The sequence below is a fragment of the Leptodactylus fuscus genome, chromosome 3 (genome assembly GCF_031893055.1).
Source record: "Leptodactylus fuscus isolate aLepFus1 chromosome 3, aLepFus1.hap2, whole genome shotgun sequence".
Taxonomy (NCBI): Eukaryota; Metazoa; Chordata; class Amphibia; order Anura; family Leptodactylidae; genus Leptodactylus; species Leptodactylus fuscus.
Window position 1 is genome coordinate 24,922,356 of NC_134267.1, and position 25,864 is coordinate 24,948,219.

General features: G+C 44.9%; 3 protein-coding genes across 3 annotated transcripts in view; all 3 read right to left on the bottom strand.

Moving 5' to 3' along the window:
* LOC142198459 (uncharacterized) overlaps positions 1–25,864 on the bottom strand; it is a 120,695-nt gene that overhangs the window by 71,568 nt on the left and 23,263 nt on the right. The window contains exons 6-8 of the mRNA XM_075269494.1: positions 18,313–18,412; positions 10,950–11,036; positions 525–629 (exon numbers count right to left, since the gene is read on the bottom strand). Coding sequence (XP_075125595.1) covers positions 525–629; positions 10,950–11,036; positions 18,313–18,412 — 292 coding nt within the window. The remainder of the gene's footprint in view (positions 1–524; positions 630–10,949; positions 11,037–18,312; positions 18,413–25,864) is intronic.
* On the bottom strand, positions 9,039–10,220 carry LOC142196882 (uncharacterized). Its single transcript, XM_075266868.1, has one exon. It carries the CDS (start codon positions 10,218–10,220, stop codon positions 9,078–9,080), a length of 1,143 nt encoding a protein of 380 aa, XP_075122969.1. The 3' UTR covers positions 9,039–9,077.
* LOC142197138 (uncharacterized) lies at positions 14,101–18,248 on the bottom strand. The gene is made up of 4 exons (XM_075267231.1): positions 18,106–18,248; positions 17,906–18,003; positions 17,159–17,210; positions 14,101–15,749 (listed from the first exon to the last, which is right to left on the bottom strand). Exons 1-4 carry the CDS (start codon positions 18,188–18,190, stop codon positions 14,173–14,175), a joined length of 1,812 nt encoding a protein of 603 aa, XP_075123332.1. The 5' UTR covers positions 18,191–18,248; the 3' UTR covers positions 14,101–14,172.

The following is a 25,864-nucleotide window of genomic DNA, read 5'->3' on the forward strand; positions in this document are numbered from 1 at the left end:
TGGGGGGGTCTAGTGGAGGTTCTTCCAGAATAAGGTCTCCTCAAACCTGGTGATGTGAGGGACTTCTGACTCTCCGTCATGACCTCCTTGTACATATCCTTGTGTCCATCTAAATACTCCCACTCCTCCATGGAGAAATAGACAGTGACATCCTGACACCTTACAGGAACCTGACAACACAATGATACAGTCATCACCAGAGCCCTCCCTTGGTGTTCTTGTATAATGTCCCATCATCCCCAGCAGTGCTCACCTCTCCGCTCAGCAGCTCAGTGATCCTGCTGGTAAGTTCTAGGATCTTCTGCTCATGTCTCAGTGAATGAGGTGGAGGCTCGGTGATGGGGCTCGGGGTCCTGCTCCATCCTCTTGACACACGGGGTGTCACACACTCACCAGACAACTTCCTCACTACTGTGTAATCCTGTGTATGGTGAGACACTACAGGTCACTACAGAGAGTCTAAGAATCCTTCACCTGTCCAGTCATTTCCTAGAGATCAGAGTGATGTCATGTGAGACTCTCACCTCTCCGGTGATCAGGTAGATTATCTCTAGGGTCAGGTCTAGTATCCTCGCAGCCATCAGGTTTCTGTCCTTCTCCATCCTTGGTGGGTCATTCTCCATCATGACCTCCTTGTACAGATCCTAGTGTCCTTCTAAATACTCCCAAGTATTTAGAAGGAACCTGCAAGAAAACAAGGAGGAATAAGATTAAAGTCACTTCTAAGAGAACATCTCACATGACGTGTAGTGTCTCACTATTGGTATTTTTAGAGCACCATGAATGTCCCCCCCCACTATCTGCTCCCAGTTTCATGTTCCCCTTTCATCTGAAAAAAATACAAATTGACGACAAAGATAAAACTAATATTGATTTTTGGATTAGTCACAGCGTTTGTTCTCTTGGGATTCATTTTGTCCCCCTTCATCTGCCCCCAATTTAATGTTCCCCCTCCATCTCTGCCCCCAGATTCATCTCCCCTTTCATCTGTCACCAGTTTAATGTCCTCCTCCATCTGCCCCTAGTTTCATGTACCCCCTTCATCATGTACCCCTCAATTTGCCCTCAAAATCCTATTAATATTATAAAGGCGAAAGTTTGTGAGTTTGGATGTTTGTGGGTTTGTGTGTTTGTTCCTAAATCATGCAAAACCCGCTCCACCGATTTGGCTGAAAGTTCCACAAACATAGTTACTACACTGGATTGCGCAATAGGCTACTTTTCGTCACAATAGTGCACATACGTTTTTGCCAGGACCCCCACAAAACCCAAACTCACACCACCATCTCTGCAATCTCACACACTTTGGACCATAGCAAGCCACAAAATTCCTATTGCCCTCTACAGCCTCGCCCCTAACCCCACACAGTCACATTTACATATACTTTACCACTTTCACCCTCACCTTAACAATACTCCAGGAGGCTACCTCTTTAACGCTCCGGAGCAGCCATGTTTGCTGACCCTCCTCCCCTTTCACGATCCGCGACACCGCCCACCCAGCTACTCCACTGTGTTGCCAGGAGTATGCACATCTTACCCACCTACAGAACGTCTTCCTGCACGCCACCATTTTGCACCTCCACCGTAGGCCGCAGCGCCCGAAATACTCTATCCAGGCCGCCACACTCCCCGACGGCACTCTCACCTCACTGCTGTTTCATGTTCACGATCCATCCACCTTCCGTAGGTCTCTACGCCACACTGGTAAGTTTCCAAACTATACTTGCATTGGGACAGCGGCTCCACATCTGTGATCACTCCTTCTCTTCAACACACCACAGACATGTTACGGCCCATAATATCTCACCAATCTGCCCTCTCCATCAATTTTTCCTCCGCAAAACACCACATATTCACTTGAAGCTCACTTCACCCCTTGCTGACATACGCCATACTACTACGGCCCATGCCGGCTGTGTTGCTATAGCAAGCGCCCGGCATAGCTGCCAGCTGGTTCGCTACTGCCGCTCACTTAACTCCTTGTACTATGGCGCATGGCGGCGGTTTTGCTATGGCAGCCGCCTGAGAGCCGAATGGCAGCCATAGCCCTCTGGTTTCCTAATATTTCATACAGTTGCCAACCCGCCATAATGTCCTCGGTCGGTGCCCACACCAATCGTGGACATTACCCTTTCCTGCGCCTACCACATATCTGTACCGCGCCTCCGGTATGCCCCCCGCTGCGCATAGGCATCCTCCTGTTGATCTCCGCCACCCACACTAAGCTACTCTGCTGGCGTCAGGTTGCTATGGCAGCCGCCAGGTCTCCCATGCCTCCCTCTCATCTCACTGTTTTCAGGCTTCTGCAGGCTATGTTACGTAGCCTGCAATGGCACTGCCGATATTATGCAATGCATTGCATTAGTCATCACATCCCCTGCTGTTCAACAACCCTATTCTTTTGCAACCTGGTCTATGCAGCCTGCAAAAGAAATTAGGATTGTTTTGCAATGCATAAGCATTGTCATGCATTGCATTAGTCATCAGACCCCCTGGGGTTCAACACCCCTAGGGGGTCTAATAAATACAAAAAAAAAAAAAAAAGGAAAAAAAAAAAACATTTCAAAAGTATTACAAATGCTTCTCACATGGACAACTTTATGTTGCTTGCTCAAGACTATCCTGTGCCCAAAACTTACATGTACTGGCGGAAAATAACAAATCATAACAATGTTGTATATCGAAGTATATTCACTTGTAATCCCTCTGTCCCAAACACACTATGTACAGTTTCTCAGAACACGTATAGTGGCTGAAATACAAATTACGTTCAACACAAAAGTCTCACGTATTCTCAGAATTACAGCAAAAACAAGATACAAAGTTACATTTCATATCCCATACCTTATACACAGTACGAAAACCTTACCCGCGCCTACGTACCCACTTCTACAATCACCGCAGACGAAGTTGCGGGACCAGCTAGTTTAATATAAAAAAAACACTGATACTCACCATTCCTCGCTCCCCTGCTGCTCTGCCTGCAGTCTTGGAGAGTTCTTGGAGCTGTAGGCGCGATGGAAGTGACGTCTTCACAATGCGCCTACAGCACACAGGGCCGGAGCACAGCAGTGCCGACAGCTCCTACTTCATTCACCAGTGTACTCAACTCATTTGCGAAACCTGGACATACCTCCCGCCGACTGGGACTGCAGGACAGGACTCACAATCCGGGCATGTCTTGCAGAATCCGGGACGCTTGGGAGGTCTGACACAGACTACATATCACAGACTTGTCACTGACCTGCACATGGAACCCTATGAGGCGGCTACAGGACCTCTGATGATGTCACAGTCATGTGATCAGTCACACAGCAGAGGGATGTTGTAAACAATGGTGGTTACAGGACCTGCAGTGACATCACAGGGTCACATGACAGGAAGTGCTAAACAGATCTCCTTTGATCTATGCTTCTCTTTGTAATTTTTACATACAATATACATACATAAATTTATAAATTGTGTGTAAAATGTATGTAAATTTATACAATACTACATACATATATTTTTTTACATACATCATCAGAAGTCCTTTACACCACAAGGATTAGGAATTAGTGATGGGAATTTCGGCTCTTTTATAGCCGGATCATTCGGCTCCGCTCACTGAAGAGTCGACTGTCCCCAAAGGACTCCCCAGTTTTCTGTATTCAGCATCCCAGAAGACGGATCTGGTAATGGAGCTCTGAAAGGGTTAAACCCCAAATGCAGATCAATAGTCAGTTCTGACACTCGATAACGTACCCGATACTTTATTCGCACGCTTCAGTGTTATCGTACATCAAAGAAATGCAATCCAATGAAATGTTTGTAACGTTTTCGGTCCACGAAAGACCTTCATCAGGCCTTTATATATAAGAAGTGCAAAGATCCAGTGATATCCACAATAAATAGTGTATAAGATATGAGGCTAGATATCGTTTAAGGAGTAACTAATGTATACATGGAGTATACAGCAAAAACCGCCGAGGCTGACTGGGGGGGAGGGGGGGGCACAGACTTGTGCTGATACATACAATAATAGAATCATATCATAGAATAATACATAATTAATACCAATAAATAAATCCACCAATATTAATCCCACCATACATTCCATACATGTGTAGGAGTTGTTTGGGAGTTTTTTTGCTTATATTTTTTACCTGCACATTTTTCTTTTATTATTTACAGATTTTTTAAAAAAGCACCTCAACATTTATTGGCCTAGTTCAAAGATTCCCCCAAAGATTCCTTAGTCTTCTGTCTGGTCACGTGGCAGCCCTGAAACTGAAGGAACAACATAAGGATTTTTTTTAAAGTTTTTACTTAGTCGTTACTGTGACCCCTGCAGGACTGCCCCCTGTGGTATCTCGCTGGTGACTGAGACCCCTGCAGTGCTCCTCTCTGTGATACCCTGCTGGTGACTGTGATCCCACCAGTATTGCTCCCTGGGGCACTCCACTGGTGACCCCCAATTCTGCCCCCTGGGGTACACCATTGTTTACTGTGACCTCTCCAGTACTGCCCCCTGGGGTACCCTACTGGTGATCCCCAATACTGCCCCCTGGGGTACCCAGCGCCGCACTTCCCATGAGGCGACCTGAAGCGACCGCTTCAGGCGACGCTATGCCAGGGCCCCGGGGAGGGCGGCATTTTTGCTTACCTAAGCCAGTCCAGGACAAGCTGTCCTGGACTGGCTTAGCGTCACCGTCACCGAGTGGTGGATTGGGGAGGCCGCTGGAGCAGCACTGCTCCAGCGGCCTCCCCTCACGCTCAGGCAGAGAGCAGGTCCTCTCCCTGCCTGCTAATGCCGCTCCGCCACGACCCCTTCGCTCCGCTCTGCCCCCTCCTCCCGGGGGGGGGGGGGGCAGCTTTCTGTCGTCCGCTTCGGGCGGCGACAAAGGTAGGTTCACCCCTGGGGGTACCCCAGTGGTGACCCCCAATACTGCCCCCTGGGGTACCCCACTGGTGACCCCACCAATACTGCCCCCTGGGGTACCCCACTAGTGACTATGACCCATCTACTAATGCCCCCTGTGGTACCCCACTGGTGACCCCACCAATACTGCCCCCTGGGGTACCCCACTGGTGACTATGACCCATCTACTACCCCCTGTGGTACCCCACTGCGCTGCTTCACTTCCAGGAACTGTAATGAGTCCTGAAAATATATTTGGGTTACTAGGGGAGGAGAGAAATATCCTAATAAATGTTGAGCTGATTTTCTTTACTCACTTGCTCTGTGTTTTTTCATGTTTGTTACTGTCCTATAAATGACACATTTGTTAAAAAAAATTCTATAATTTTTTTCGCTCCTTTCTGCAGGAAAAAAATGTGAGGCCAAAATATTCCACACACCACAAGATCCATTCCATAAAGGGTGTCACTTTATAATGGGGTATCCCATCATCGTAACACATGCCGTGCTCCGACACTCAGGCTGGTGCATGAGAAAAAGATCTTACTAAATAAGTCAAATATGACAAATATATAAAAAGCATTGAGATGTACCCCAAAAGTGAAAAAGGGGTTAATTATAGTCAAAATCTAGTAAATACGGAGTAATATTTTTGTTCCATTTTGGAGTTAACCCCTTCCCGACATCCACATGTACAGGTGATATCAGGACATATTCCCAGCTCAGTAAAGGAGTGGGCGACATAGCGGTTGAGTTTCCGATGTTTTACGCACCAGATGACCCAGAACAGAGACCAGTCTCCGGCATTTAACCCTTCAAATGTCTCTTTCAATTGCACCCGAGGCATCTAAAGAGTGATGGCACATGGGTGTCACCATACAGACTGGGATCAAGATGCCCAAAGTTGTCAAGCTCTTCTTAGATAAAGTGACCTATGCCAGATTGTAAAAACCTCTAAAATGTCACAGAGGTACCAACATTTTGGTGCAATTCTGCTATATGTTGGGTCACGTCCTTCTCCTGCTGCCCTTTTGCTGATAAATCAAGTCCCCTTTTTAAGAGACACACAAAGTGAGCCAAAAAGCGGGGGCATCACTAGAGCAAAACAACCAGGGCATAAGCCTGCCGCCCCCAGTGTCCTCATTTTCATACGAATGTGAAAAGAAGAGGTGGTTTGCAACACTCTTTATCACACACAAAAGCACAGGCAAGTATATGAAATAGTAATGTCCCAATAAAAGGTCGCTATATCAAAAAACACCAGAGAATTAAACACTCAAAATAGCACTTATGCAAAACCATTAAAACTTAACATTTAATTATAACCCCTTAAAAATGCTGTCAGCATACAAATTGACTATTGACAAAACTGCTAGTAGGTGATAACCTACACAAGATCCCTCTGATTCAGTTGGGAGCAGTGTTCATAAGCATATAAAAATGTCACTGCGCTGTCAGTAATGAATCACATGACATAACGCGCTATATAAAGCCAGCAAGAAAAAAATGGTTCGGTCTTACCGCGATGACAGGAGGTGAGGTACTGTAACAGTTGGTGTTAGCAACACGACAGACCCTAGATATCCCTAGGTGACTGTCCCTCACACCCCATTAGCTCCATGGATACTCCTTCGTATCCATAGAATGGAAACCCTGCTTTCTGAATTAAACGGTGATGATAGAATTCACTGACTAATGTATCTCTCCTGTGACACTTTCTATTACTCCGCTGATTTCCAGTCCATCTTTTTTCATGACTCCCTTAACAGTGCTCCATCTCCTCCCTTATTCTTATTTTCTTAGCTACCTCTGCTTCCTATTCCCTTTGAATCCCCCTTGTACTTCAGCTACCCTGCTGCCCCTCCCCCGCACTTTAGGGAGGGTGACTACACCTTCTTTTTCTCCCCTCTTTTCCTAGTTGGGTTTTGTACGTTTTTGCTTATTCTTTTGACTGTTCGTTTAATTGTTCCCTTGGATATGATGTTTTTTTCTCTGCTGCGTCAGAAAGTTTGCTCATCCCTTCTCCCTCCCCTACCATTCCCAATAATTGTACCTCCATTCGTCCCCTAACCCCCCTCCACCTCCCCACCCACAATCTCAATTATTCCTTTTGATGATTTTACTGTTCTGTGAAAATCTTCCATAAAGACTTTAATGAAGTAAAGAATGGCAGCAGTTTATGGTTTTTGTATTGTTTGTTCCTTAAACATGTATTCTTTACTGTAAGAGCTTATTCACATGTCCAATTTCTGACCCTTAAAAAAGACGAATCGGTCAATTTTTTTTTATCAGCTTTTGGAAATCTATTTCATGTCAGACATTGATGGCCAAGTGTCATCTGTTTTGTATCTGTGCAAGTTGATTTATCTTTTTTATCCCAACCTACTGATCCGTTTTTAACGTCTGTCATTCGGATGAATGTTCGCTTTAATGGCTGTTAAAAATGGACTCAATGGAGAAGATTTATTAAAGTGCTCAAAGCGACCAATCACAATGCAGCTTCCATTGGAGTGCTGGGGTCATGTGAGTTCCTGGACAACCCCTTTAAGTGGTCATTTCCCCCTTTGCTTTCCCCTTCGATGCAGACACGGCTTGCCCAAGACATACAAGAAGAGAACTAATCCCCATCATCCCCATTAAAGCAGGACAGTGACAATAAAATAGCTTGACAGATATTGCGGTATTGGTTTCAGTACATTGTCTGTTTGTATCACTGCCATACCATTTTGTCGTCTTCTGTTTATTCTTTTATTGGAAAATCATTAAAGGGATTCAATCATTAAAATCAAATTTTTTAAGACTAACACGTAGAAATAGCCTTAAGAAGGGCTATTCTTTTCCTACCTTTAGATGTCTTCTCCACACCGCCATTCTGTAGATATCCTGGTTTTCATCGTTATGCAAATGAGTTTTCTCGCAGCACTGGGGGCGGTCCCCAGTGCTCAAACAGCAATGCAGCGAGAGAACTCTCCTGCGCCGGCCTCTTCTTCTTCTGACACACCCTCTCCACAACATTTTTCCAATGGCTTCTTCTGGCTTTAAATGGCACGCATGTGCAGTCGGCTCTGACATCGGCGTACTGTGTAAGTGGCTACAAGAAAATGGCTGCAGGCATGCGCAGTTGGCTCTGTCCGATGGCAGAGCCGACTGCACAAGTGTGCCATTTAAAGCCAGAAGAAGTCATCGGAAGAAGACGTCGCAGATAGGGTTTGCCAAAAGAAGAAGAGGCCGGCGCAGGAGAGTTTTCTCGCAGCATTGGGGACGTCTCCAGTACTGTTTGAGTGCTGGGGACCGCCCCCAGTGCTATGAGAAAACTCATTCACATAATGATGAAAACAGGTATATCTATGGAATGGCAGCGCAGAGAAGACATCTAAAGGTAGGAGAAGAATAGCCTTTCTTAAGGCTATTCCTATGTGTTAGTTTTAAAAAATTCCATTTTAATGATTGAATCCCTTTCAATAAAGATTAAAAAAAAAAGAAATCTAGAACTCTGGAGACATATTATTTTTTTTAATAGGTTGACATTTCAAGTAGTCAGATGACTTCTGGTACAAGTGGCTGTGACCACAAGTGATGTGATGAGAGTACCTTCAACAGCAAGGAAGAAGGGAGATAAAATCTACGCCCCCCACCGATGTGTACACAATAGCCACCGCCCCATGATCTAACGATAGGAGGATACGACATAGTCTAATACTGCAGAGAACTCTTTTAATTACAAAGGTAGATTTGGCCAAAAATTTAATGTCCATTAAAACCAGTTTTTCCTCTCAGTCTCTTTCTTATTGTGGGGTCATACTGATAACAAACGGACCGTGGAATTAAAAAAAATGGTTAGTTAAAACTGACCGGTACAGTGATATTGTTGCTTCCATATTTCGATACTGAAGTGTGAATGAGGCCAAAGGGGATATTTGTTTGTGTACAGAAAATAGTGATCAAGGCATACAAGGTGATAAAGTGATGTCTGTTGTTCGAGCAGGATCACAGCTGTAGTCCTACGGGCACAATGGCAGCGCCCATATTATTTCAAGAGCGCTACGCAGGTCTTTGAGGTAATATTATGACAACGATCTTCAAGAGATATAGATACAGTATATCACAAGGTATCCCTAGGTAGCTGGTCCGACCACAAAACTCCGATATTGCCTCATTTTATACAATCTGCACATCACGACGGCTTCTCCACCACGTGAGCCTTCTGATGTCTAACTACACCCGATTTCTTGCTAAAACGTTTCCCACATTCCGAACATGAATATGGCTTCTCCCCTGCGTGAATTTTTAGATGTTCCACGAGACTTGATCTCTTGTCACAGCATATCCCACATTCAGGACATAGAAACGGCTTCTTGTCCATGTGAGTTTTGAGATGATGACTTAAACTCGATTTATGAATAAAGTTTTTCCCGCATTCCGAACATGAATACGGCTTCTCTTCGGTGTGAATTCTTATATGCCTCACCAGACTTTGCTTCCTGCCAAAACTTTTCCCACATTCTGAACATGAATGCGGCTTCTCCCCTGTGTGGATTTTTAGATGTACTATAAGATTTGGTTTATGACTAAAAGACTTCCCGCATTCGCAACATGAAAATGGCTTCTCCTCCGTGTGAGTTCTCATATGAAGAATAAAACCCGATTTATAAGAAAAACTTTTCCCACATTCTGAGCAGGAAAATGGCTTCTCCCTTGTGTGACTTCTCACGTGTTTTTCAAAATTAGATTTCCCACTAAAACATTTCCCACACTCAGGACACGTGAGTCTATGTCCCGTGTGAATTCTCTGATGTCCAACAAGAAATATCTTTTTGGTAAAAGACTTCTCACACACTGAACATGAAAATGGCCTTTCGCCTTTGTGAATTCTTTCCTGCAAAAATAGAGTGGATTTCTTTTTAAAAAGTTTTCCATGTTGAAATATTTTCCCCCATCCATGTCCAGTTGTCGGTTTGCCAATCGGTGATTGACTCAATGATGGTTCATTGTGACCAGCGAGATCAGTGGATGGGGCTCCGCTGTTAAGGACTACAGGTACATTACTGGATGGATCTCCGCTGTTAAGGACTACGGGTATATTAGTGGATGGGTCTCCGCTGTGAAGGGCTACGGGTACATTAGTGGATGGGTCTCCACTGTGAAGGGCTACGGGTACATTAGGGGTTATTGAATTATCTTGTGTGATATTGTTATCTTCTGCTTCATCATAAGGAAATACAAGGAGATGTCCATGGGAGTCTATTACACAATCTGCACCTGGAAAAAGACGTAAAATGTTATTAGGAGTCGCTCTGTCGGTATCATTCTCAATCATGATTCTTAGAATCGAAACATTCAATTTCAACTTGTGCAGTGTCAACAAGAAAAAGCAGATGATTTAGCCAACCCCACGACACTCACTGTTAGGGTTGAGCGATCAGGATCGGGAAAGATCGGATCCCGATCTACTCTAATCTATCACCAGGATAGGCTATGACTCGTTAGTGGGCGGAGTCACACGGGACTGTGTGCTTGATGCAAGCTGCCGGCAATGGAGGCTGCTGGATGATAAAGAGAGAAGAGACAGCATGTGTGAGCAAGAGGGGGGACTAGGGGGCAGATGGAGGGCGACATTAAACTGGGGCAGCTGGAGGAGGATATTAAACCATGGGGGGTAGCTGGAGGGGGACATGTCTGCCTCTAGTTGCTTCCAGTTTAATGTCCCCCCTAGTTTCTGCTAGTTTATACTGGGGCACCAGGAGAGGGACTTAATAGTGTGGGACATTTGGAGGGAAACATTATAATGTGTGTGTGTGTGTGGGGGTATAATGTTAGGGTGACTGTAGGAGGATTTTACTTTGTGGGTCACATGGAAAAATGATTGAGAATGGGTGGAGTCAGCAAAGAAGTGGGTGGAGCTAAATTTGCCACGACGCGCATGGCCCTCTGGATCCGTTACAATTTCTCATGTGGCCCCATGGGAAAATTAATTGCCCACCCCTGCTCTAGAGGAAGGTCTCTTCTTACCCGGTGATGTGCAGAACTCATGATCCTCCATCATGACCTCCTTGTACAGATCCTTGTGTCCTTCTAAATACTCCCACTCCTCCATGGAGAAATAGACAGTGACATCCTGACACCTTATAGGAACCTGACAACACAATGATACAGTCATCACCAGAGCCCTCCCTTGATGTCCTTGTATAATGTCCCATCATCCCCAGCAGCGCTCACCTCTCCACTCAGCAGCTCAGTGATCCTGCTGGTAAGTTCTAGGATCTTCTGCTCATGTCTCAGTGGATGAGGTGGGGGCTCGGTGATGGGGCTCGGGGTCCTGCTCCATCCTCCTGACACACGGGGTGTCACACACTCACCAGACGACTTCTTCACTACTGTGTAATCCTGTGTATGGTGAGACACTACAGGTCACTACAGAGAGTCTAAGAATCCTTCACCTGTCCAGTCATTTCCTAGAGATCAGAGTGATGTCATGTGAGACTCTCACCTCTCCGGTGATCAGGTAGATTATCTCTAGGGTCAGGTCTAGTATCCTCGCAGCCATCAGGTTTCTGGCCTTCTCCATCCTTGGTGGGTCATTGATGGAGGAGAACATCATATCTAAGGAACCTGAGGGAATACAAGAAGGACTGAGAGCAAAATCACATCTAGAAGAACATCTTATGTGCAATGTCTACTGATAGGGAATAATAACGGACCTCTAACTGTGCACAATGGGGGTGACTTATTATTGGAGTGTTTTATATACCAGACTGCTTATTATATTATGATATATTAGTCAGTTGGTCATCCCTGCCGCATAGTGAATACAGTGATACACAGGATACACTCTGCAGTGCACTACATATAACAGCCATATCTATTGGGGTCTATTCACATGTCACACAGAGAAATCTGCTGCACATTTTCCATATCTAACAAGTGGCCTTGGTGCAAATTTCACTCTTTACAAAGCTCGAAGCAAAATCTGCATCCCAATCCCTGTGTTAGACGTGCACTTTTCGGTGAATGTTGATGCATTGACTACTCTTACAGGGGTGCGGGAGGTCTGACAACTTACCAGGAGTCTCCCCAACATGCAAAAGTCCTGAACCCCAAACTGTATGAACAGGAGCATCACTGGCAGAGCAGAGACTCTATGGATGGTGCTGCCTGCACTAGTGTATATCGCCTATATTATAACTACAATATAATAAACCAAGAAACTCAAACTGACTGAAAATACCGACCCGAAAGAAAGCAACGAGACAACACGTCACAGAAACCCTGACCCGTCACTGACCTGCACATGGGACCTGTGAGGGGCTACAGGAGCTCTGATGATGTCACAGTCATGTGATCAGTCAGACTGCAAAGAGATGTTGGACATGTTGGTGGCTACAGGACCTGCAGTGACATCACACTGGTCACATGACAGGAAGTGCTAAACTGTATAAATCTCCCCTGCTTTACTCCTCCCCCTGTGACTGATCACATGACCGTGACATCATCAGAGAAACTGTAGTGACCTGTATATAAGACGACGGAGAGGTAGCGGTGACTAGAATGGAGGTTGTTGTGTTTTTGAGGAGACTTCCCAGTATTCCTAACACCTTGAGGCCGCGGCCTAATCTGATACTTAAGAATACTTCCTTTTTTTTGGTTTGCCATTCTTACTTCTGAGACCCTTTTCTTTTACTTACCTGCAGACAGATAATTTAGGATCGCCTGAATCAAACTGTGTTTTCCCCTTGTGAATCGCTGCCTCCTTTGCCAACATATAATCAATTTATCAATATGCAATGATCTTTTTGGAGGCCGTGGCTCTAAAGAGCTAAGTCTCCCATTACTGTGCTGTGCTCCGCCCGTCTCATCTTCTTCTAATTGACAGGGCCAGGCAGTGTATATGTAATCTTGCCCCGGCCTGAGATTTCGGACTATTGACAATGGTCATATTCTCGCCGTATATGACAAGCACGATAGAATTAAGAGCCATGTAAAATGAGGTCTACACTGCCCGGCCCGGTCAATAAATAATAATGATGGGTTTTATGTCTGTGAAGCAAAGAAAATTCTACCAAAATTTTCTAATTTGGAACCATTCCATTTATTTTGACCACGTCTACATTTCTAGTAGTCACTGATCCATCACATCCCTACTATTACAACAATGGCACCGACCGGCCGACATATTGGTAGGGTTTAGTGTACATAAAGCTCATCTCGTGTTCATGGGAATTGAGCCAGATTGATTATACAAGTTATTTAGAACCCAATTCTCTTCTGTGTCTTCCTTATCGTGTTGCCATTCAACGGGAAAAGGACGAATAAACAAATAAAAATTACAGTCTGTGCGACCAACGAAAATTTCCATTTTGCTTCAGTATTTCCAGTGAAGACTAAATGATTCTTTTAGCTTCTTCTATATGGCAGACAAGTTTGATCCAACATACTAGAGGATAAATGTCAGGTCAATCATCTACTCATGAGATGAGAGCATTCTGTACTATTACAACATGGGGGCTTGAAGGGATTGTCCAGCCACAAATGGGTTTTTTCATATTGATGAGGTATCCAGAAGATAGGTCATCAGTATGAAATTTGTGGGGGTCTGACGCCTGGACCCCGCACAGATCAGTCGTTTATGTTGTCTCTAGACACTCGAAGTCACAGTACTATTACTTGAGTATGAGCAGCCTGGGCACACTCCACGACCACCGCACCAGCTCCAGATGCCTGGAGGCTGCTGGAACAGCTGATCAGTGCGGAGTCTGGCTGCTGGACCCCTACAGATCACCTATTGATGGCCTATCCTGTGGAAAGGTAATCAGTATGAAAAATCCATTTGGGGCCAGAAATTATCTTTAAGTCTTCTTAGGCAGCAGGTCCTATATTAGAATAGTAATCTGGGGAATAATAAAGCTTATCAGGACATTCCCTGTACCAAGTACCATATTATTACTACCTGTTTGATGTCATTGTGGAGGGCAGTTGGGGAGGCCAGAACTCTTGTTTCTCTGTCGCCCCTACAGCCACCACAACTCTCACTGATGTCCCTTCAGCTCCCCTTTACTCAGGTAGAGATAAGAATTGGTTAAAATAAGGTGTGTTGTGGATTCATTATGTGGTGTTGCCTCAAGTCAGGAAATGTTAGCTGTGCAGAGGCTGCACCCACCAACCCACCCTCCACCTCGGCCCTCTGCAAGGGTAATAAATGGGGGATAGGGATGTAAGATTTATTATTCCCCGGATAACTCTCCACACCTGCCCTATTTCCTACAATCCGAGCATTAAAATGGCTTCTCCCTTATATGACTTTTCTGATGTTTAACAAGACTTGCCTTATTGCTATAACATTTCCCACAATCTGAACATGAGAATGGCTTCTCTCCCGTGTGAGTTCTTCGATGATCTGTTAACTTTGTTTTCTGAACAAAACGTTTTCCACATTCAGGGCATGAAAATGGCTTCTCCCCTGTGTGAGTTCTCAAATGTCTATCAAGAGAAATCTTATACCTCAAGCATTTCCCACATTCTGAGCATGAAAATGGCTTCTCGCCCGTATGACTTCTGAGATGTTCTCCAAGCTGTGATTTTTGAACATAGCATTTTTCGCATTCAGGACATGAAAATAGCTTCTCTCCTGTGTGCCTTGTCTGGTGTTGAACAAGGCATTCTTTATTCCTAAAGCATTTCACATATTCTGAACATGAATATGGCATTTCGCCTGTGCAGGTTTGCTCATGTCTCTCCAGAGAAACTTTATGCTTAAAGCACTTCCCACATCCTGAGCAAGAAAATGGTGTCTCCCCAGTGTGTTTTCTCTGGTGTTTAACAAGGCAAGCTTTACTCGTAAAACATTTCCCACATTCTGAACATGAAAATGGCTTCTCTCCAGTGTGCAGCCTTTGATGTGTGTTGAGATTTGCTTTCTGACTAAAACATTTCCCACATTCAGGACATGCATATGGCTTCTCACCCGTGTGAATTCTCTGATGTGCTACAAGACATGATTTTTTACTAAAAGACTTCCCACAGTCTACACATGAAAATGGCTTCTCTCCTGTGTGTTCTCTTAGATGACCAATAAGACCCGATTTATGTCTGTAACATTTTCCACATTCTGGACATGAAAAGGTCTTCTCCCCTGTGTGTTCTTCTAGATGACCAATAAAAGTTGATTTTTCTTCATAAAATGTCTCCCCTTCTGAGCATGAAAATTGCTTCTCCCCTGTGTGTTCTCTTAGATGACCAATAAGATCTGCTTTCTTTCTATAACATTTCTCACATTCTGGACATGAAAACGGCTTCTCCCCTGTGTGAACTCTCAGATGTCTGTCAAGAGAAATTTTATGCCTAAAGCATTTTACACACTCGGAGCATGAAAATGGCTTTTCTCCTGTGTGACGTCTTAGATGTTCCGTAAGAGCTGATTTTTTACTAAAACAATTCCCGCATTCAGTACATAAATATGGCTTCTCCCCTGTGTGAAGTCTCTGATGTTTCACAAGATTACTTTTCAGCGTAAAGTTTTTTCCACATTCAGAGCATGAATATGGCTTCTCCCCTGTGTGAGTTCTCTCATGTCCAGAAAGAATAAATCTCGTGGCAAAACATTTCCCACATTCAGAACATGAAAATGGCCTTTTATCTTTGAGCATTCTCGTAAGGACGGTAAGATTGGATATCTTTGTAAAATGTCCTACATCAGGAAATATTTGACCGTTGCTAACAGTGGATACATCTCCGTTGTGAAGGTCTACGGGTACATTAGAATTTATTGAGTTATCTTGTGTTGTATTGTCATCTTCTACTTTATAAGCGGGTTGAAGCACAAGTCCATGGGAGCTGCTCATCCCGTCTTCACCTGGAAAGAAGAAAAAAAAGGATACTTGGTATGGGCAGAGTCGTAACGTGAAGCTCCCGGGCACAATGCTACATTTTTAATTGGGCCCCTACTTATCATGTGCTATGTATAATTCTGGTGTCTTCTCATGTTGTAGAGAGGCCTTTTCGGGTCCCTCAGGTTCTTAGACCTGGTGGCAGCTACTACCTGTGCATTCCCTATAGCTAAGCCTGAATATGGAAGACCTTTCTAGTCTAGTCTAGTGATTTCATATTGAATTCTGTTTCATTCCATTATCTAGAAGATGACCATTTGACCTATACTGACACAACATTGGTCCTTCTGTGATATATCTAGAGTCCCAACTTATGACTTGAAAAAATTTTACTTTTTTTTTTTCTATAGGGATGGCCATTTTATTAAAAATGGTAGTTTTTTTTTACTACTGGCTGATGAGTTCAAGGTAATAGCCAGCCCTCTTTTCAATATATAGCATATATATTGGTCATGAGAGAGAAGAGTCTGCTGAAGGGGACTGCCTTTGCAGTTCATCTTTTGAATGTGCGGAGTCTTACAGGCTCTGCTAGGAATGCTGAGAAAGAATATTAGCACTGTATAAATCAATGCCTGGTTTTCAAGAAGCCTTGCGACATGGCCTGGGACTAAAGACAAACCAGAATATCTCCTCCAAACAGGAGGTTTTAGCTACTGCCCTGAACCAGTCAGCCACATCCTTCACATGTAGCAGTGTTTTTTATGTGGAAATGCCAGTTTAAACCCTTGCCGGCATCTTCCGTACTATTAGGGCTAGTTCACACGGGGGCAAAGAGGCGGATTTCGCCTCAAAATCTTCATTACAATAGTGGTCTATGTAGACCGCTAGCTTTTTTTTTCTGCTAGCAATTTTTCGCCACTAGCAGAAAAAAAAGAAGTGACATGACCTTTCTTCAGGCATTTTCCACCTGAAGAAAGCAATAGAAGTGAATGGGAGGCGAAAAGCGTCACGTTTTTTTGCAGCCCATTCACTTTAAGGGTGGGAAAAACTGCCTGGTGTTTTTTGAAAAGCTCCAAAAAGCGCGGCAAGGTTCAAAAAACGCTTCCTAATTAGGAAGAGTTTTTTTTTCAGGACCAAAATAAGCCACAAGTAATTTACGTGTGAACTAGCCCTTAGGATTACCAGGAACTTAGTCACAGTTGAGACTCAGCAGCAATGAAAGCAAACTGAATGAGATCGGAGGACGGCCAGGCTTCCCATAGAGAAGGCAAGGACTCAATGAGCACAGGATGCGGCCATGATGGTCATGTAATCACTGGGCAGCTGATGGATCTTCGTAAATCCAGATCAGATAATATTGTTAATAAAGAGGTTTTCTGAGCTTCCCTAAAAAATAAAGAAATTTACAGTGAAACAGATTTATCAAAGTTCTTACCGTCCACCGACACTGAGCTGGGGTGTTCAAGTCCACTCGGCATTCTACTTTCCTGCAAGGATCACAAATATTACAGATGTGAGGAAAAACAACAAAAACCCCAATGTGATTATATATATATATATATATATATATAAAAAAAAGAAAAAAAAAAAAAAAAAAGAAAAGAAAAATCAACCAATCCGCCCTAAAAGGGAGGGATCTTGTTAAGTGTCAAAATAAATTGTTAAAGGGATTTAATGGCCGCAAGGGATTTTTTTCATACTAATGTGTCACCCCGTCCGATCTGATACTGATGACCTATCCATAGGATGGGTGTGTGACCCTGACCGATGCGATACTGATGAACTATCCATTGGATGTGTGTGTGACTCTGACTGATCTGATACTGATGAGCTATCCATGGGATGTGTGTGTGACCCTGACCGATTTGATACTGATGAACTATCCATTGGATTGTGTGTGACTCTGACTGATCTGATACTGATGAGCTATACTGTGGATGCCTCATCACTATCAATTACCTTCAGGTCCTGGACAACCACTTAAATTTTCCACATGACAATACTCTGCCTTAGAAGCAGCTGTTTGACATTGTGTTGGTCTTCAGTCTATGGTGTGTAGGCCACCTGTTGTGCCACCACACAATACTGACTGATGTAAACTCCACTGCTGCTGGAGAAATTTCACAGAAAGCTTCACTACATCAATCTATAGAGGATTCACAGAAATCTCAGCTTCACCTACCTGATGATCCGGGGAGACCTCTTGCTTTAGTTTTAGACCCTCCTGAGAATATTGAGGACTGGGACATCTCCCTGGTGGATTTCTCTTACTCGATCCATCTATAGGAAATATACACAGTGACTGAATACATTTTCTATATGTGATGAGCAGATGATGGAGGAGTCTAGTGGAAGTTCCTCCAGAGGAAGGTCTCCTCTTACCTGGTGATGTGCAGCACTGGTGATCTTCCATCATGACATCCTTGTACAGATCCTTGTGTCCTTCTAAATACTCCCACTCCTCCATAGAGAAATAGACAGTGACATTCTGACACCTTATAGGAACCTGACAACACAATGATACAGTCATCACCAGAGCCCTCCCTTGGTGTTCTTGTATAATGTCCCATCATCCCCAGCAGCGCTCACCTCTCCACTCAGCAGCTCAGTGATCCTGCTGGTAAGTTCTAGGATCTTCTGCTCATGTCTCAGTGAATGCGGTGGAGGCTCGGTGATGGGGCTCGGGGTCCTGCTCCATCCTCCTGACACATGGGGTGTCACACACTCACCAGACAACTTCCTCACTACTGTGTAATCCTGTGTATGGTGAGACACTACAGGTCACTACAGAGAGTCTAAGAATCCTTCACATGTCCAGTCATTTCCTAGAGATCAGAGTGATGTCATGTGAGACTCTCACCTCTCCGGTGATCAGGTAGATTATCTCTAGGGTCAGGTCTAGTATCCTCGCAGCCATCAGGTCTCTGGCCTTCTCCATACTTGTTGAGTCATTGGTGGACAGAACCATCGTATATGAAGAACCTGAGGGAAAACCAGGAGGAGTGAGAACAATATCACACCTGTAATAAGTGGTACTTGGAGCCCCGGCAACAGAAATTGTCGCTCCTTTTATATAGAGGATGCGATGTTTGCCTCCTAAGAACTTACGTCACCAATAAGGAGAATCTGGCTAGTACCCCAGGTGCAGGAACCAGTCACTGAGTCAGGGGTACTAACATACCTCCCCATCACAAGCTGACAGGCCATATGTGTAGTCCTCTGAGCAGCAGGCCTCCTCTCCACCTCTGACTCCAGAGTGAGAATGGGGCCTTATATAATATACCACTTCCTGCCATGGGTAGCCTGGGCCTAATGTCACAATATTGCACTGCAGGAGAGCCCACAATACAGGTCTTTGGAGTCAGACTAAGGCTGTAAGACCGGCATTGTGAAACTGACCTGCATACAGGAAACACTACCTTGTGTATCAGAGGAGAAGAGAGGTCAGTGCTCCGGAGGGGAGCACATAAACTAACAACAAGGCTATCAATAAGTTATCCATTAATATTACAATACACAGGCTCATTTGCAAATACAGGGAACAAAAATGTTTCTTATTTTTTTTACTGGAGTTGTTCTTTAATCTCAAGCCCCTTACCCTAATCCTCCCAATACATTTGCCACAAGAGCCGTTTTCAATGCTGACCTCACCTGCACAAAGCCCCTTCCCACCATTTACTTTCCAGTAGTATGCACTCTTAAAGGGGGTTTCCATTAATAACATCCCTCATTCACAGGATAGGGAATAAGTGCGGTGCGGTGACGTGTATTCATGGCATCACATTCAGTTCTGTTCGACGGTGATTTCTGAAGGACCCTTAGTAGTTAATAGCGTTAAAGCTTTTTTTTTTAGGCTTAAAGGGGTTCAGGATAATCTGTTTTTTGCAAGGAGGCCTGGGAAGGTAAAAAAAAAAACAAACCCCTCCACAAACTCCTGATACTCACCTGTACCCAGTGCTCTGGTGTCTCCTACCACGGTCCGGTCCTGCTGCTCCGGGGTCTTGTTTTGTGGCCGAGGCCTATCACTAGCATACATCACCTGTAGGCACTCTGATTGGCCTCAGCGGTCATATGTGGCAAGGACTCCCCCCACAATAGGACGCAGGGAGCAGAAGGAATGGACCGCGGTAGGGGACTCTAGGGACAGGTGAGTATGGGGTGTTTTTTTGTTTTCTGGCTTCTCTGCAAATAACAGGTTATCCTGGACAACCCCTTTAATACGTGATGACCTAGCCATAGGACATCCTTGGGCAGTATAGGAGTCTGGGTGGCTATGTTCACATTGGTGAATTCAGAGCCAAATTTAACATGGGTTTTGTCTCCCATTGTTTTGTATGGGAGGCAGCAGGGTTCCTAAAAAAAACAAAACAAGGATCCTGCTCGACTCTGCCTGACTTCACCCCCCTCCAGTTTTCCTCTGCAGAATTTGGGGCAGCATCAAGGAGAACACGTATCTGTACAGACCATCACCTCTCATAGAAAAGAACGCCAGGCAGACCTAGGACCATAAGTGACAATGTTTTTGATAGATTACTCAATGTGAACATACCCCTAACTATGGCCAGTGCTGCCCCCTGCTGGTTACAAAGGCAATGTAGCAGCTACAATAGAATAGACCAGTCCAAGAACCTAAAACTCAATGAGGATGACAGGGAAAAAAACCCGCCTGGTTGTCAATCAACAAGTCACACAAACCCTGACCTGTCACTGACCTGCACATGGAACCTCCAAGGAGCTACAGGACCTCTGATGATGTCACAGTCACGTGATCAGTCACACAGCAAAGAGATGTTGTACTTGTTGGTGGATAAAGGACCTTAAGTGACATCACACTGGTCACATGACAGGAAGTGCTAAACTATATAACTCTCCTCTGCTTAACTCCTCCCCCTGTGACTGATCACATGACCGTGACATCATCAGACGGTGAAGCAGTGGTGACTAGTATGGAGGTGTTAGGGGGGCACTCTTCCGCCTGATATTGAGGGGTCTTATTGTTTTTTCTTATATGACTTGTTTTTTTCTTTAGGTTTTTGAAGCAGATTGTTTTACATTCCATATCGTTTGTGTAAGTTGTTTTTTTTTAATTACCCAGGGTTACGTATCCTAAAACCTGTAACATTTTCTGAATTGTTTCCAGCAAATCGAATGAGATTTTCTCTCATCTACATGTATTTTTGAGAATTGCCGCATGTCAAGTGTTTTACCCTTATACTTAATAGGAAAAACTAAGAAAAATTGCGACACGTTTCGCAGCGGTTTTAACTGTGTTTTGCTATGTAGGTCCTTGACCTTTATTAGGGAGCGTACACACCGCGTATACACTAGCATACACTCACCGGCCACTTTATTAGGTACACCTGTCCAACTGCTCATTAACACTTAATTTCTAATCAGCCAATCACATGGCGGCAACTCAGTGCATTTAGGCATGTAGACATGGTCAAGACAATCTCCTGCAGTTCAAACCGAGCATCAGTATGGGGAAGAAAGGTGATTTGAGTGCCTTTGAACGTGGCATGGTTGTTGGTGCCAGAAGGGCTGGTCTGAGTATTTCAGAAACTGCTGATCTACTGGGATTTTCACGCACAACCATCTCTAGGGTTTACAGAGAATGGTCCGAAAAAGAAAAAACATCCAGTGAGCGGCAGTTCTGTGGGCGGAAATGCGTTGTTGATGCCAGAGGTCAGAGGAGAATGGCCAGACTGGTTCGAGCTGATAGAAAGGCAACAGTGACTCAAATAGCCACCCGTTACAACCAAGGTAGCCAGAAGAGCATCTCTGAACGCACAGTACGTCGAACTTTGAGGCAGATGGGCTACAGCAGCAGAAGACCACACCGGGTGCCACTCCTTTCAGCTAAGAATAGGAAACTGAGGCTACAATTTGCACAAGCTCATCGAAATTGGACAATTGAAGATTGGAAAAACGTTGCCTGGTCTGATGAGTCTCGATTTCTGCTGCGACATTCGGATGGTAGGGTCAGAATTTGGCGTCAACAACATGAAAGCATGGATCCATCCTGCCTTGTATCGGTAACGGTTCAGGCTGGTGGTGGTGGTGTCATGGTGTGGGGAATATTTTCTTGGCACTCTTTGGGCCCCTTGGTACCAATTGAGCATCGTTGCAACGCCAAAGCCTACCTGAGTATTGTTGCTGACCATGTCCATCCCTTAATGACCACAATGTACCCAACATCTGATGGCTACTTTCAGCAGGATAATGCACCATGTCATAAAGCTGGAATCATCTCAGACTGGTTTCTTGAACATGACAATGAGTTCACTGTACTCCAATGGCCTCCACAGTCACCAGATCTCAATCCAATAGAGCATCTTTGGGATGTGGTGGAACGGGAGATTCGCATCATGGATGTGCAGCCGACAAATCTGCGGCAACTGTGTGATGCCATCATGTCAATATGGACCAAAATCTCTGAGGAATGCTTCCAGCACCTTGTTGAATCTATGCCACGAAGAATTGAGGCAGTTCTGAAGGCAAAAGGGGGTCCAACCCGTTACTAGCATGGTGTACCTAATAAAGTGGCCGGTGAGTGTAGATACCAGTATATACAATAAGTGTATCCATAGGGCTCTGTAAGCCTGATGAAGGCCAAAGAGACTGGTAAATAACAAAAGGAATATCGTGATAGTCTGTGATATAGCATGCACTAATATGGAGAAGAAAAACAGAGAATGTGTCTTATCAATTTTTTTTCAAAATGGGAGCTTACGCGTGACAGATAACACAAGTGGCTCCGGTGTAAGACGCTAATGATAGCATGGTCAGAAGGTTCTCCCTGGCCTGGTATGGATCTAGTAAGTGGCAAGGCCTCAGCCCCCGTTGCCCACACCACTTTCTATGGGAAGCTTTTTTTGGAGGCTGATTTTGAGGCGGATTCAGCGTCAAAAAACTCTGTGTGCACTGACCCTAAGAACACCCGTCACGTGGCCAATTTTACAGATTGCGAAACACAGCTTAAAAAAAACCTCTGTTGAAAAAAAAAATATTTTTTTTCCAGTGTTTTTCACTGTAAGGCTGGGTTCACACTGGGTTTTTTGGACCGCATCCAGTTGCGGCATCGCGCCCTGGATTAGGCTCAAATGAATGGGCCTAGTTGGGTTGGAGGTGTCGCGCCACGGACACTGCAGCAGATTCCACTGTGGAATACGCGGGAAGAAAGGGCACATCGCTTCATTTTTCCGCAAGCGGCACAAAACCGTTAGCGTAAAAAAGAAGTGAGGTGTTTTTTGGAGCCGGATTCTGAGGCGGATTCCGTCTCAAAATCCAGCCCAAAAAACCCTGTGTGAATACAGTTTAAAGCAGCTCTTATACTTCTACTTTTTGCTCAATCCACTACTGGTTTTGGCTCAAAAATATGCTACAAAATCTGCAACAAAAAAAAAAAGCTGTATTTCCGCAACGTAGGCTTCAGTCTAAAATGCTGAATTTTTTTTCCACTCTGTTTCTGCAGCAAAATCAAACTCTAGAGCTTCAGCCTTAGGCCAGTTGTAGAAGAACATGACCGTGCTCAGTGTGTTATCCGTGTATTTCACAGATAGCACACTGACTCATTCATTTCAATGGGCCAGTTCACACGATCGTGAACTTCATGGTCCCGTGTGCACAGCAGCAGTCCCTGCTGCAAAATATAGAACAGGTCTTATTTCTGTCCAGTTTTGCCCGAGCGTCTATAGCACTGTACTGTGAGAGCGGTCGTTGCTTACCGCCCAGCCATGACACTGAGCGGTGAGGAACAGTATAGCGCTATAGACGCTACTGTGAGGAAGGGCGTTCCTGACTGACTGTCAGAACCGCCCTTCTGACAGTGAAGGGCTACGGTACTGACACCAATAGCTCTTCACCAGGGGCACAGAACGTGAAAGCTGTCGGCTTTCTAGCGGTATATAAAACTGCATGTGCCCCAGATGGTGAAAGGTCCTCTTTAAATCATTTTCCCCTCTTCATTATGATAATTTTATAGAACCCGTGACCTGAGCATGGTAGTGGCGGTGTTTTGGGTTTATTATTTTTTTTACTGCGAATTGCCCCTCCAATACATTAGCCCCAGTTACAGGAGGAATTAAGTCTCCTATCACTTGCTATAGAGCTGACCAACCCCTGGCAGATAACACAGCGGGGCCAAAAGTGGAGCTGCCTCCTGGTGTCTCTCATCACTGTCTACGCAGGACTCGGAAATGAAGGGACGGTAATAAACCATCCGTGCCTTCTCTATAGGAGATGCGGCTGTAGTTGCAGCAACAGAAACAGGTTGCAGACGGTATGATCTTGTGCAGCTGCCTAATTCTGCAAATACTCGAGTATAAGCCAAATGGCGTCTATGGGTGGCGTCTATGACCAGCCGCAATATCAATGTATAGAATCTCCCATAACATAGTGGGGAAAAAAAAGAAGCTTTAAAAAAATAAAAGTTCTGAATCCCTCCTTTCCCTAGAATACATACAAAAGAGAATTACTGTGAAACACATACACATTAGGTATCCCTGTTTCTGACAGTGCCCGGTCTACTGAATATAGGGGATCTGTAGTGCTCCTGTTCCGTCGGGAAGGGGTTAATAGGAGCACTGCAGATCCCCTATATTCAGCCAGACTGAATTCCAAGTGTGTGTGTGTGTGTGTGTGGGGGGAACAGTCCTCAAGCTCAGGGAAGGGGCAGACAGACAACCAAAACACCCCCTCCCCTTTCCCAGCACCTACTGCACTCCGACCAATTTAATTTTTTAAATTTTCCAGTATCTGCTGCATTTCCCCCCCTCGGCTTATACTCGAGTCAATAAGTTTTCCCAGTTTTTTGTGGTAAAATTAGGGGCCTCGGCTTATATTCGGGTCAGCTTATACTCGAGTATATACGGTATATATAAAATATGTAGGTCCTTGCAGGGTTAACACAAAGTCATCGAGCGGTCCAGCTGCCCATTGTTATTTCACAGACCAAATGACTTCTTGTTATGGTTCTGTGTGAAGATATAAAAAAATAGTATTTTTAACCACGGAACCGCTAGACTGCAGGTCACTGCAGTGAGGTACACAAGCCTCTGGGGCGGCCATGTGTCTGGACAAGCTGCAGTACTGCGTTAGTGTGTACAGGGGTAACACACATACACCAGTTAATTTCACTGGAGAAAGTAGACAGTGCAGCTCCTAATGTGAACAGGGCTGCAAAGGGAATTCACCCCAGTTAACCTCACTGGGTGAATGATGTGGGTGCGGCTTTAATGTACACTAGCCGCCAAGCAGGGCTCACTCCAGTTAACCTCACTGGGTGAGTGGTGTGTGTACAGCTCTTAATGTGGATTAGCTGCAATAGCCGCGCACCAGTAACCTTTACTGGGGGATTGCACCTGAGCTTAGGCTGCAGCCCAGACTGCCAGGGGTTAACGTCACCCCTGGTCAGAAAACCACAGAACTCCTTAACAACTAGGAGTAGTAGTGGCAAAAGACAAGCAGTAGGCTGACTAGTGAAACCACACCTTCTGCAGTGCCACGGGCTGGGACAGCGTCTGCTACACCCAAGCCCTAGTGTGGAGCTGGCAGTTCAGGTTTTACAGGTTCTACCTAAATGTTCCCAGAGTTAGAGACCAAGGTAGGACCACACAGAGGCCTAACCTGTCCACCTAACATTTGCTGGAACCTAGTCCTGCAGTGTCATTCTCCAGTTTGAGTTTAAGTGTGAGCGCCGGGCAGCGGAAACTCAAACTATTTAAAGGGAAGTCCCAGCAGGGCGGTGCCCATGACCTCCCCGGGCATGCTTCGTGTGGTCAAAACAGGACTTGGCTTCTGAGCAGCTCCACAAAGTCTGAGCATGCTCAGTAGGGAGAAAACTGGACATATCCTCCAGTCGTCTCACTGTCCGATGACGAGGGCGAGGGTTGGACCGGCCCACAGGTGGCGCTGTGCGCCTGAAGCCAAACCTGCGGGACCCCATCCTAACACTTCTGCAACGTAGCTGCGATTATTCCAAACAAACCTCTTTCAATGAATGATCCAATTCTTCAGGGTGAGCGTCGTGTATGTCCGTCGTGTTTGGCTTTTTTGCTACGACTCTATTACACTTACAAGTGAATTATTTGCTAGGGTTGATATGTTGGGTTTTGATTAGAGATGAGCGAGTACTGTTCGG